At 40.8% G+C, this 12,903-nt stretch overlaps 2 protein-coding genes across 6 annotated transcripts in view; one reads left to right on the top strand and one right to left on the bottom strand.

Moving 5' to 3' along the window:
- Window positions 1–12,903, top strand: part of LOC131265977 (rho guanine nucleotide exchange factor 18) — a 47,503-nt gene that overhangs the window by 29,225 nt on the left and 5,375 nt on the right. For 2 of the 5 annotated variants that reach the window (XM_058268301.1, XM_058268302.1), the window contains exons 3-16: window positions 5,583–5,849; window positions 5,930–6,036; window positions 6,113–6,285; window positions 6,374–6,503; window positions 6,584–6,717; window positions 7,828–7,934; window positions 8,000–8,070; window positions 8,142–8,197; window positions 10,614–10,685; window positions 11,118–11,283; window positions 11,358–12,052; window positions 12,131–12,263; window positions 12,356–12,513; window positions 12,590–12,702. In XM_058268301.1, coding sequence (XP_058124284.1) covers window positions 5,792–5,849; window positions 5,930–6,036; window positions 6,113–6,285; window positions 6,374–6,503; window positions 6,584–6,717; window positions 7,828–7,934; window positions 8,000–8,070; window positions 8,142–8,197; window positions 10,614–10,685; window positions 11,118–11,283; window positions 11,358–12,052; window positions 12,131–12,263; window positions 12,356–12,513; window positions 12,590–12,702 — 2,173 coding nt within the window. In that variant the 5' untranslated portion in view covers window positions 5,583–5,791. Of the gene's footprint in view, window positions 1–4,744; window positions 4,840–5,172; window positions 5,309–5,582; window positions 5,850–5,929; window positions 6,037–6,112; window positions 6,286–6,373; window positions 6,504–6,583; window positions 6,718–7,140; window positions 7,210–7,827; window positions 7,935–7,999; window positions 8,071–8,141; window positions 8,198–9,430; window positions 9,509–10,613; window positions 10,686–11,117; window positions 11,284–11,357; window positions 12,053–12,130; window positions 12,264–12,355; window positions 12,514–12,589; window positions 12,703–12,903 lie in introns of those variants that run through there. The other 3 variants (XM_058268298.1, XM_058268303.1, XM_058268299.1) reach the window with 3 other exon arrangements.
- LOC131265981 (uncharacterized) lies at window positions 1,765–3,049 on the bottom strand. The gene is made up of 4 exons (XM_058268306.1): window positions 2,817–3,049; window positions 2,597–2,742; window positions 2,221–2,517; window positions 1,765–2,146 (listed from the first exon to the last, which is right to left on the bottom strand). The coding sequence occupies exons 1-4, from the start codon at window positions 2,923–2,925 to the stop codon at window positions 2,117–2,119; spliced, it is 582 nt and encodes a 193-aa protein (XP_058124289.1). The 5' UTR covers window positions 2,926–3,049; the 3' UTR covers window positions 1,765–2,116.

The following is a 12,903-nucleotide window of genomic DNA, read 5'->3' as shown; positions in this document are numbered from 1 at the left end:
TGTGCCAAAGAAGGAGCACGTTTATGTTGACAAAAGTGAAAGTGTTTCTTTAACTTTAACACATATTTCCTTATCCAAATCCAAACTTGAAGTGTCTGGAGAAATCAAATTCTTTGAAGCTTCCAGTAGAGTGAGACAAAGTGCTCCGTCAAGTGTTGTCCTTTGTCGACGGATGCGAAATGCCTATCCTTCGCCAGTGGTTCGTGCTTTTATTTTTATTTTATTGATTTTAATAATTTGTTCTCGGTTCACCCTGGAAAACGAAGGTTTAAAGGGGCACGACATGGGCCCAGGAGTGTGCTGACTTGCCTAGTGGCTGGCGGCAGCTTTGGAGACAACTGGGATACTATTGCGATTTGCCACACAAGAGGTGTGAACTCGTTATGCGCCAGTAGGGGAAACGATTATGATAAATAACTGTAGGTGTTGCTGGCAAATATTGCAACATAATACAAAATAACTGTGCATAAACAACTAGCCCATAATGTGTTTCTGACGGAAAACGGAATCTGTGTGTCGTGTGTAATAATAAATAAGGGGGCCGACTTTTGGATAATGTAAATAAATGGGTAGCTTCACCGATTCCGTACAAAGTATCCTTTAATCGCAGCATTTACTTAGATTGGCATGCAGCAGAAAGAAAAGGGGAACCGCAAGCCTAGTTTGTATGGAAAACTAGCGAAGGTGATCCGGTGGTGCGGACCACCACCGCCACTAGTGGGTCTCCGTTTTTTCTAAGGCGAAGGTATCATTTTCATGGTTGTATTATACGTTCATTCACGCTCTCACAAATGGAATACATAATTGCTTATATACTTTTATATAGTAAGCAATGCAGATGTCTGTAACACGCTTTGTGTTGATAACTATTCAATGCCTTACTTCATTTTTCAGGGATCGGTGACACTACACGCTTTTGCGCACTTCTGTGATAGCGATGAAGGAAATGAATTCCGATTTTCACAATAAAAAAAAAATCAAAGCCCTTAGAAAATGCTCCTGATGATACGCCGTGCGGACATTCTAACCACTTTTCCGTAGCTCCTTTTCTGGAGGATGCTATTTTCCACCCTTTGCGGGTTTTCCGTACATTCTTTGCAGCTCCTTGCGCTTTGTGGAAATTCTATTGACACAACAACTATTTAAAGTTTTCACTATCTACGATGTGACGTCATCGTTATTTTTGGCTTATGCCAAAATGGGGGGGCTTATGCTGTTTTATTACCCAGAGCACTACACAGATTCTGCCAATGCAGTGATAGTTAGACCCAATTATAATAGTTGAGTTTGTTTTTCGTGATCCATAAATGGGCTCTCGATGCACAACACACCTTTGATGAAACCTTTGTTAAAGCACTTAGGAGAAAAACTCAAGCACCTGAACTTTTACAGCTCAGGATGGGCCTGGAAAAGAATTTAGCCGGTTCTATCGAAGGTTATCTCCCGGGGGACAAAAGATACATCGCGTGAACCAGAAACGTATTAGATTACTTTAGCTTTTCGCCAACGGACACTGCGGCAAAAGGGGGTTGAATGGGTGCAATTTTCGCACTAAATTCGAGCGGTGGCCAACGTAAGGAAAGGCCAGATTCTTCTCGGCCGTGACACCAGGATCAGGACTATCACACTACACGGGCACGTGCACCCTCGGCGAAGTGTCTGCATCAACTGAAAATAAAGTATTTAAATGCGGCTTCGGAAACGTCACTTAATAAACGGTTCTCGTGAGAGATGGCAGTTTGTTTTGGTCTTTGGTCGGAAGAGAGCGTCCGAGAGGAACAATTCCAAAAACAACCTCCTAGTCGCATTCCGTATCTAGGTATGTGCTTTATTTACCCAATTCTGTTGTTCCTATCCTCATTTACACATTTTTACTACCATGTTGGTATCTAAGGCACGTTGTATGGTCCTCTGGTATGGAAGGAAAGGGCTAACTATCGGAACAATCAATGCGTGCTAGAACTACGGTTGTTTGATTGACAAGAAGAAATGCTTGCAAATTACAGGAGAGGGGGAAATTGGGGTGGATAAAAGCAGTGCAGATGAATTCGGTGAGGCGTATTTCTTCGTGGTTTGTCCAGGTCCTTAGTACATGGCGACTACTGGGTTCGCCCCATCATGAGAAGTTGCTGTCCTTCAAAGCAATCTGCAGAATGGAATAAAAAAACAACATTTTTTTTAATTTAAATCGTGTACCGGAAGTACGATTCATGGTCTTACCTTGAAAATAATCACTCCCATGTATCCAAGATCTAGCATGAGGAAAACCAAACCGAGCGGAATATTTGCGGAAGAGAAAAGGACATTCACCAGCCAAGCCATTTGAATTCCCACGTAGGCGATGCAGGAATACGTTAGAACGGTTTGAATCCCGACGATGTCAATATCCAACAGTCCGCCCACCGTTACTTGTTTGTAATTCCTCGACTGCAGGTTTCGTTCGGAGATGGGTCTGTTTTGTGCAATGCCGGCATGCACATTTTGCGTTTGAGTTGCGTTTGCAGTCAAATAGGTTATCTGTGAAGTGTGGTTCAAAATATGGGTTGTTTTAGCCAGTTATCACTGCTCTTTTGCACCCTGTGTGCACCCAACATACTTTCGAGCGATACCGTAGAGCGATAGCATTATAGTTGAATAGAATGATTGAGGCAACTTTGAGGTACAGCGAAATAACGTATGTCCTTGTGGCAATTTTGAGTAGTTTGATAACCGTTTTAATGTCCTCTTTATACGAGCGAATTGCTGAAAATAATCCACATGGTTGCGCTTCAATTGATGGGGTCTGCTACAAAGTACAACTTCACACATCCTCTTACCTTCTATTTTGAAATTGAATGGTATAGCGCAAAGTTTTTGGAACGAAGCACTGCGAAGGAGTACCTTCGGCTCATACCGGATTTTTATCGGTGCGGTGTTTGAAGACATTTTGTTTGTTCGCACTATATATCACAGCAGATGATCTGGGTTAAAGAGACTAGCACTACAGTAGAGACTACGTTGAATTTATCATCATTTTAGACCTTCGGTACAGAATAGTTCATCGTTGCACGGCAGCAAAACGGGGTTTTTCACTCCGACCGTCAAAGCAAACTGAAACCCGTGGACGAATTACTATCCCGGTGGAGTCCAATACAAGCGGTGCTCGCATGCGGAGATCACTTATTAAAAATGTGTTAAACAAAGTCATACCGGGCAGATTAAGAGACAGCGTCATAGATTAAACCGTTCCATTTGTAAACAACCAGACGTCGCGTTTGTAGCTTCTGCTATGGGCAAACTCAGCCAGATTATTTGGGAGAACTGATAACTCATGACCCTTCTTGACATTAAAATATTCAATAACATACATCCGTCAAGCGTTGGCGGTACACATGCACAACAACTGATGAGCTAGGTGGCGAAAGATGAATATTTTTTTACATCACTGTGGAACGCAATTGAAAGCAATGCTTTCATACCGTTCTCAACCATGCTGATCATCGAATAGTCTCTTTCGCTATGAACCTATGGTATCAGTAATCACGTGAATGGTAGTTTTTTTCATGAAATGTTTGTAGGTACATGTTCTATATGATTATATTCTAATGGCCGTTAATGGTAAATTCCAAATTTACAACCATACATCTATGCTGCTACAACATTAACCGAAATATAAAAAGCAACGGAATGTTTTCTTCGGTGCTCTGATCATGTAGGACATTTGAAAATCAGCAAAAAGGACATTTGATCGCCATAATTTTATGGAAAACTCAACACCAACGTCAGTTCAGTAGACTAGGTTTAGTCATAAAGACAAGTTTGCTCCGCATTGAAGAAAAAACCAAAAAATCAATCAGCAATGGCCAAAGTTCCGTTCGGTTCCTGTGACGTGATATCTATGATAATTTATAGCTCTATTCGATCGGATTGATTTGATCGAAGTCCGTGCTGAGGCTGAATATTAGAAGCGATTGTCAAATTTTCAAGCAGATCGCCAATTGAGGTCATCCTGATTGGTGGGACGGAAACGACGGTACCTGTCAGTTTTCTCTTCAGAAGGATACTACTAGGAAAAAGGCGAAAAAAACTGATAGCCGCAACTTCCGCTCATCGTCTCGACACGTAGGTGGCGTCGTTTTGGATTGTCGAGAAGATCTCGACACGGTCAGCCTTTTTTTTGCTTTTTTTCAAATTGTTGTTTACCTTTCCTACGAGACAGCGTCAAAAAAACAGACAAGTACCGTCGTTTCCGTCCCAGCAATGATGACCTCAATTGTTTTAGCACAGATGGTTGTTATACACGTGTTCAGCGGTTATATTTATTCACCAATTTATATTCTGTAGGGAGTGTTTTGGTACGATTACGTGGTTCGAATGCAACCTTTTCGTGATAGTCAATTTACTTTCTTATGCCGAATCTACACGAAGCTCGGCATTTAGTATTGCCTCCTACTGGTCCGGTCTCAGATGGGATTCGAACCAACTCCGTCGAGGTGGGGAAAACCCCCAACGTGCATGGTCCGATGTTCTAACCGATGCTACCGCGATGTTTCCTGTAGTATTGTTTTTGGGTTGGCTTATCGGTTATAGCGTGTTAAAATGTTTAGCCGAAAATAAATAAATACGTGTCTACCAACGGTTGGTTTGAGACATAGGATTTTCAAGATGGTGCTATATTTTGCTGTCAACGCGCTTGATGTGAACCTACCTGAAGAAGCAAAGTTTCGTAGAAACAACCTTGATCCTAATTGATTTTTCCTATGTGAAAGAAAAGAGCAGAGCAAAGAAGCACTAATAATTGTTAAGTTAAGAAACTTAACACAAAAGCTTTGTGAACACTGTTTGTGCATAATCCAGAGTGTATGTAAATGTTGTTCGAAAGTGTCGCAGTTTGAATACGTTTGTAGACCACGTCTGTAGTTCAATGTTGTGTTTTTTTGTGTTCATCGGTTCTATGGTAGCGTTGCCTTTTTTTCTGTAAAATGTAAAGAATGTATTGAAATGGACATGTGCAGCCTTTTTAGCTTTCACTCCCACGGATGAATGAATTCGCGCAAGAAAGGAGAACTTTTCCCGATTCTGAAAAGTGCCTGCACCAAAAGTAACATTTTTTCAGCGTCGTGCATCCCGATGATGACACTACATCAAACTTATTGAAAACAGTCTCTCAGACCCATCGCGCTCTCTGCACCCGAAATTGCAAGGACGATAAAATCCCATAGTTGGCATTTGATCCAATTCTAACTGTGTGGAATATTTTGCAGTATGATGATGGATGGCACACAGAGTAATAATGTGCCATCTGACGAACTTTTGCTCTTGTCCTCAGGTAACAAGCTAATATTCGTTTTTCGTTCGTAAAACTGGTGGATAACCAAAGTACATGTAGAAGACAACTAATCCCTGCGAGACGCTAACATACACTGATGTAAATTAAGATAGGATGGTTAACATTGTAATTTTAGATTAACGTAGGAATGGTGTTAAAATTGTATGTTTGTAGATTAGAATTATTTACGTTACTTATTATCATTATTATGGCCTTCGTATGCCATTCGTATATGTTAGAAAATATCTTATCGTTACATATATATTTGTTTCAGACGATGAAAATGACACCGATTTGGTAATTGATTATCTGAGCGAAGATCAGTTTCCTACCGCAAAATGCGTGGAACCGACGGCCAGATTGCAAACCATTGAAATCTGTAGCGATTTGAAAACGGGCGGTGAAAACGTCATCGTCGGCTCTGGAGGCATAAACGATAGCAACAACAGCAGCAGTGATACGGCCACAAATAACCACAGCAACATGGTGCCAATCATTAGTGTTACCCCGCACAGTCCGGGGGCCAAGTTTAATTTTCTCGGTGAGTTTAACACGACCTGTCCCAGCTAAGTATCTTCCTCAGCTATGGTTAACGCAATTCCTACTTTGAATCGTCCACAGAGGACACTCTGAGCCAACTGCAATGTCTCCGGGAGAGTGTAGCACACATGAAGAATTCTACGCTACAAGGAGCTGCTACGGGCGGAATCGGAGCCCTGGGGGCAACGGTAGGAATAAGCAAACATTTAATGATCTAACGGAGCAAATGGAGATTTGATTCACATGCTATTATTTATCCTGCAGGTTTCCTCCTCAAAGCTATTCTCATCCTGCCCTTCTCTTCCTGACCTAACTATATCAAACCCAATCAACGTTTGGCCCCATCATCACGTGCTGTACGGGTTAAACAATGATCGAAGAAAATCCTGGACGGCAATCGAGGATCTGACCGAGTGCACAAAATCATCACATAAAAGGTGTGCTTCAGAATAACAGATGGATCTTTAGAAGGAAGATGACTTAGTGATATATTTGTTTTTACCTATTTATTTCCTTGTGCTGTAGCGTTAGCTTGTCCAGTTTGGACAGTGAAGAGCAGGAATCGCTTCGAGCTGCGGAACGTTTGCACAATCGCACCAGCAGGAACAGCACCGGCGGAATTTCCACCCATTCTCTAAATGAGGCCGAATTAGCGGTAGGTTTTTAATAGAAAGGACCAGCACAGTATGAATGATTGATGTTTGATTGAAATTGCTCGTATTCCGTCATTCACAGAGGGATTTTGAAAAAGTGGTTGCGAAGCGTAATCTCGTGCCAGTGGTTCCGAGAATACCTCTTCAGAAAAGTATATCCACACCATCAATAGCGCCAGTGCGAAATCAAACTGCCAAGGAAGACAACATCGCATCGTAAGTAATTTTTTTTAATTGTTTTTTTTTTACATTGCTACAAGTTCTCACACTGTCAACGATAATTGTAGCTAATGTTTGATTGACCCTTTGATATTTTTACTTAACGCATGGCCCGTGCTGTTTGTCAAATGGCTAGGTTATACAGCAACAATCTTGAAAATGATAATCGACTTCCTTTTCCTTTCGTAAGCTAATAAATCACGAGAAAGTGGTTAAAGCCCTGTGTTATGTTACCGTACCACAATTGTTTGTTCGCGTACCATGTTTCCGTGGGTTAGAAGAAAAAGCTAGACGCCTGCCGATTGTTTTTAACCTATAGATCCACTGTCCTTGTTTGCCCATTCGAACGGCTTATTATGCTTTATAATGTTGTATTTCCTTTCTCTCCCAAATAAAATAAACCCGAATGGCTGTTGCTAGTTCGAGGCATCTTTCCGACAGTGAAGATGAAACTCATGATCGATCACTACTTTGTGTGAGAGACAAAAAGTAAGTGTGCCGAGTTTGGTCGAGTTTGATTGATGTTAAATCTTTAGCCGTTTAGAATTTATTTTGCAAAATCAACAAGAGGAGGGGGGGAACAATTTCCCTCCCCGATGCAGTTCTCTTGCAATGTTCTTTCTCCTTCCGATTGTAGTTAGTAGTTGTTGCTGTTTCGCTATCAATATTAAAAATGTCCGTACACGTTAAAAAAAAAAAGTTTCACCATCATCCAATGTCGCTAAGGCTTACCGGCCTAGTGATAAGTTGATATAGAAGGTTTCGCTGTTTCCTTATGCTTTTCCTGTTTGGATTGTACCCTTTTCCTCTTACGAGTCGTGATTGTTTCCTTGAAGTAATTTTCCCTTCTTTCCATTATGTTTTCTGATCGATTCTCAATCTGACTTGAATCTATTTATCCTCTTCCCATCAGTTTGGTTTTTAGAAGCTTCCTCTATCAATTAAATACACCTCACGGAGGAGGGGACCGTCGTGTGCGATTGCAGAACGGATTTTGTTTTTCCTGTACTTCTACAACAGGATGTGGTCGCAAATGAAAAACGTATGGCGATCTTGAATAATCTAATACCTTTCCCATTTCTGTTTCGCGATGTGCCAATTTTCCAGCGAGGAGTACACGGAACATCATGAAAAGCGCAGAAAACGAGGCTCCTTGTTTTTCCGCAAGAAAAAGGATAAAGCCAAAACAAAAGGACAATCTTCTGCATGCGATGGTAGGTGCCGCATGGTGATGGCCTCGAGACAGCACACTGACCATTGCATTCCCTTCCTTTTACAGCGTGCGGAGCTACAATAAATCTGGCCACATACAAAGAGCATGCAGTAGAGTGTAAAGCCAAAATAGCGAAGGTATGAGGATTCCGATTTGAAACACATTTCTACCAGCACTAATGGATGATACTTCTTGTCTTTGATTGTAGAAATATTTTCAAGCACAGCCGAAACCTAGCTCCAACAAGAAGGGCTCCGCCAACAGGTAATTAGAAAGACCGTTGCCTAAAATCCTTGTATTTCTATTTTTCGTAAACAACATTTTTAAAGTTAAAATTGGCTGTGATGCATCAAGTTTCATTTAAGCCGTACTGTAATGATCTTATCGATATGATGGTATTATCTATAGCCTGCTAATATATTGAATCTAATTAATTTATTAATTTTTAAATTTACAAACAAATATTTCAATAATGCAAAAAAAAAAAACAGTGGGGTCACGGACCTCCAAGTTAAATTTCATACTAAATTAAAAATTGAATCAGTTTCTGCATCCTCAACCATATTTTTCTAAATCTTTTTTATTTAGAATTGCAAATTTTGCATACGAATGTACACGTTTGAACAAATTAGTTTTGATTTATGTGTTAGGAATGGTTCTTTACAGTTTTGCGATACTTTTTTTCGTTCATGGCTTTGGTATATGATAACAACATTACAAACCATTAAACATAACGTTCCTCTCATCCTTTTGGAGTTCCTGTTTGATTTGGTTAGCTTCTAAGCCTAGTTGATCAGTTCATAGTTTGGCGTGTTTGGTTGCTTTTTACATTTTCAGTTAACGTGTTTGCGTTTCGTTCGGCCTGACATTTTCTCCTAACGATGATAGAGTGACGATTTCCTCACAGTCATACTGTGGTAGTATTTTTTTTTTTTGTTTGTCAAGCGGCATGGCCTCATAGCAATGGTTGGAAACGTTACAGCAAAAACACACAGATGATAGACGACACAGTGTTTGATTCGCAAATTCCAAGATTCATTTATGACACACGTGCTTCCATCCATTATTAGCTACTTCTATGCCTACGGTGAGGCGGAACCGTTCGATGACGAGAATAATCATTGAATCCGGGGAACATGTAAAGGAGGTGTTTTCCTCGTTCGTTAGTATTATAGCGTAACCGTGCGGGGAAAGCATGCTTTTCTTGGCTGTGGCAGTCTTGTCTCATCTTAACCGCAAAACCCAATTAACTAAAACCACTAACCTGGCTAATGGTATCTATTGAGTTTGTTTCCACCTCTCTATGTCATACGTTTATTTAGCATCAGCTGATTGTGACCTGACAAAAAAAAAAAAAAAAAAATACAAAATTCTCCAAGTATATTTGGTAAAAAAGAAATACATTAAATGATCACCCTATGTCTTTGTTCTTGTGTATTACCTCCAATGCTAACCACCGTAACGCAAATTGCAATTGATTTGAAAAAATTGATAAAGTGGCAAAAAAATGACTGGATGTTACTCTCCGTGGCGATTGGTTGCTAACAAATTAGGCGTGGTATCACAACACGCTAGGTAACGCTAGAAAAACAATTTTCACTCACTTTACAAACCCGATTCTCTATCTATATCTTCATTATCACTACTATTACTACTACTACTACTACTACTACTACTGCTATTACTCTATCCTGTTTTACTGCATAGTCTTTTTAAAAGAAAAGTTCTTGCTTTTCCTTTTCAAAAGAGATACACATCACTATAACTGTCCTCTTTTTAAGCAGTAGAAAACGTGATAAACGGTAGTTACTTTTCTAAAACTTTCTCTGTCCCTTCACTCATTGTCGCTCTCTCTTTCCGTAAGTTGTCTGTTAAATCTCTGTTTGAACACAAAATATTTTGTTTGTCCTCCGGTCTGTGTTTTGTGCAACATTCACAATCCATAACAGACTATCAACCCACCCTGATGGAGTCTCTTTCTACACCCACCTTTGTTCCTCACCTCTTTATGAATCCAGTTGAGATGACTTAGCAACAGGAATTTCCTGGTATAGTTTAACAATGTTGTTTTCCTGTGCCAATTCATTAATCTCATTGCATAATGTATTTCAAAGCTTTCAAAGTAAGACGTATGCTGCAAAAGCAAAGTAAGATGGAGAATTGATCTGCAGCTTTATCTGATTAGAGTACTTTCCATAACATTTTATCCATTGGTCGAAAAAACAAAATACATATAACACATACTTCTCTGTACTACATCTTCCGGTTCTTATCTAAACACTCTGCTTAAGTTGAATTCTGTTCTCTGTTCCACCTCACAAATCCATTCGCGCACTTCTCTTCTCTTCCAGCAAAACATGTTCGGGAACACATGGCACGGCACGTGTGGTTCGTGTTCCGGTTGGTTCCTTTCCATAGTCCCCACGTTCCCCTAGCCCCACACTCTGTCTCTTTCTCTCTCATTCTCTGGTTCTCTCTCTCTCCCCCTCTCTGCCTGGATCTTTTCTCACTATATTTTTCACCTTCATTTGCCTATTATATGCAACTTTCCGTTCGTTTGTGACTTTTCTCTTCGTTCGTTCGCTTGGCCGGTTTTTTATGTTGCGAACCATTTTGGTTACTTTATTTACTTATACGTTTTCATGTGTTGTTTTTTTGTATTTACTTTCGCTTGCTATAGCCACAATTCCTCGCAACACGATGATCAGGGTAGAGACTATTATGATGGCAACGTGCATAATGATAACGCTAAGTGAGTATATATCCACTAGAAACCAAACAACAAAACATACATAAACAGTTCGGTTTTTCCTTTTCTAATAGTGTCAAGAGTTTCATTATGTTTTGCTCTCTTTTGCAACTTTTCTCAATATGAATGCATTTGTCTTGAATATGTATATTTTTTTTTCCACTTCTACCTTAATACATGAAATGTCTTACCTAAACGCATATTCGAAGCGTACTTAAACAATACATAAATTGTATGAAAACAACCTAACCAGCATGCTTATATTGTGTATCTGTCGATGCTTTAAAAAAAATAAGATGATCTGAATTATTTTTCAAAAACAGAACAATAGGAAGTGTATCATGCTGCATTTCGTAACACGAATCAAAATTTGTGAATTTGCGAAACTTAATAAAAGTACATAGGACTTATCCGTATGTTTATTGCACTTTGCAGCTACCCGGACGATGTTCCACTGATAAGGGATGAGTTTCTGCACGAAGCCCCCATCGGCCCACATGATCTTGGTGCCGATCCCATCCTTGGTGTTGCGATCGATGAGCATGACTCGTGGAGCCCCAGCGTCCCCAAAGAGGTAGTGAAAGCATTGAAGGATAAGCAGGTGAGTCGTTACTGGTCAGTGTATGTCCGCGGCCTACGTAAATAATGGAACTCCATCAATATCGTTCACCACAGGTTAAACGGCAAGAGCATATATACGAGTTTATCATGACTGAGAAACATCACGTTCAAACGTTACTAGTCATGCAGAAGGTGTTTGTAGAGAGTCTGCAGAAGCACTTCAGTCACCTCAACCTGGAACGCATGTTTCCCCGCCTAGTGGAGCTGACTGAGCTACATACGGGGTTTTTGCGAAAGCTGCGGTTGAAGCAGCGTGAGCACCACGTCGTCGACAGCATCGCGGACATATTGGTGGACTTTTTCTCCTCAATGTCGGCCCAAAAGCTAAAGAACGCCTACGGGGAGTTCTGCTCGAACCATCGCTCGGCGCTCGACACATTCAAGTGTTACATGACCGGCGATAACATCTTCGCCGAGTGGTACAAGCACTGTCAGCAGAACCCACTGCTGAAGAAGAAGGGCATTCCGGAGTGTATCTTGTTCGTGACGCAGCGTCTCACCAAGTATCCGCTGCTTATTGATCCACTGTTAAAAAGTTCACGGGAGGACAAGATCGAGCAAGAGAAACTGCAGAAAGCCATGTCGCTGGTGAAGGAAATATTGGTCGATGTGGACGCACGGGTGGCCGACAAGGAGAAGGAGGATCGTCAATTAGAAATCTTCAAACGTATCGATGCAAAGTCCTGTGCTATATTTAAAAAGGATAAATTCAAGAAATCTGACATCATATCATGCAATCGTAAACTAAGGTTGGTATTAGTTCAGTCTACGAGATGTGTAGACTGATTTTGTAATGGCGTTTCGTTTATATTTTTCCACTCTTACAGATTCGAAGGTGTGGCCACCCTCATGCAAGGTAGATCCAAAATGCAAACCGTACTGGTGGTTGTTCTGTCGGATTGTTTGTTTTTCCTGTTGGAAAATTCGCATAAATATTCTTTCTTCACTCCGGAGAATAAGGTCGGTAATCGGGCACCGGGGAAGTGTGGGGTTAAGTTGTACGAAAGTCGAACAGTATCTCCAGTAACATGTACAATTCTTCCATCTACCAGGCGGGTGTTGTGTCACTGCAGAAGCTGTTGATACGCGAAAAGGCCGGAACAGAATCCAGAGGAATCTACATTATCTCCTCCAACCCGGCGTATCCGGAAATGTACGAGCTTAAAGTGCAGAATCCCAAGGATAAGAACGTCTGGATTCAGTCGATACGGTATGTTATTACGGTGTTTGAGTATTTACGTGCCCGTTTTTGATAAATACGCCTCGGTGCTATGTTTTTTTTACAGCGCTGCTGTTATCGATTGTCCATCGGATGAGTCTGAAACCGAAGACTACATGAGTATGGAGCATAGGCAGAAGATGATAGACCTAAAGCAGGCGAATATTCGTGAGATAATATGTAAGTACAGCATTGGGAACCGGTGGCGGACGGGCTGCCATCATCATTCTCTTCTTTCGATTTGCTTGTGCCATTCACCACACGTTAGACGTCTCACCTTCATCGTGTTTATTGTGTGTTGTTGAAATTGGAACAAGCTATTCTGTCTACGTTTCTCTCTGTCTTCTTCCAAAATGTTACTCAATGCATTTTGATGTTACG

The sequence above is a fragment of the Anopheles coustani genome, chromosome 2, assembly GCF_943734705.1.
Source record: "Anopheles coustani chromosome 2, idAnoCousDA_361_x.2, whole genome shotgun sequence".
Taxonomy (NCBI): Eukaryota; Metazoa; Arthropoda; class Insecta; order Diptera; family Culicidae; genus Anopheles; species Anopheles coustani.
This window is presented reverse-complemented; position numbering and strand designations above follow the sequence as displayed.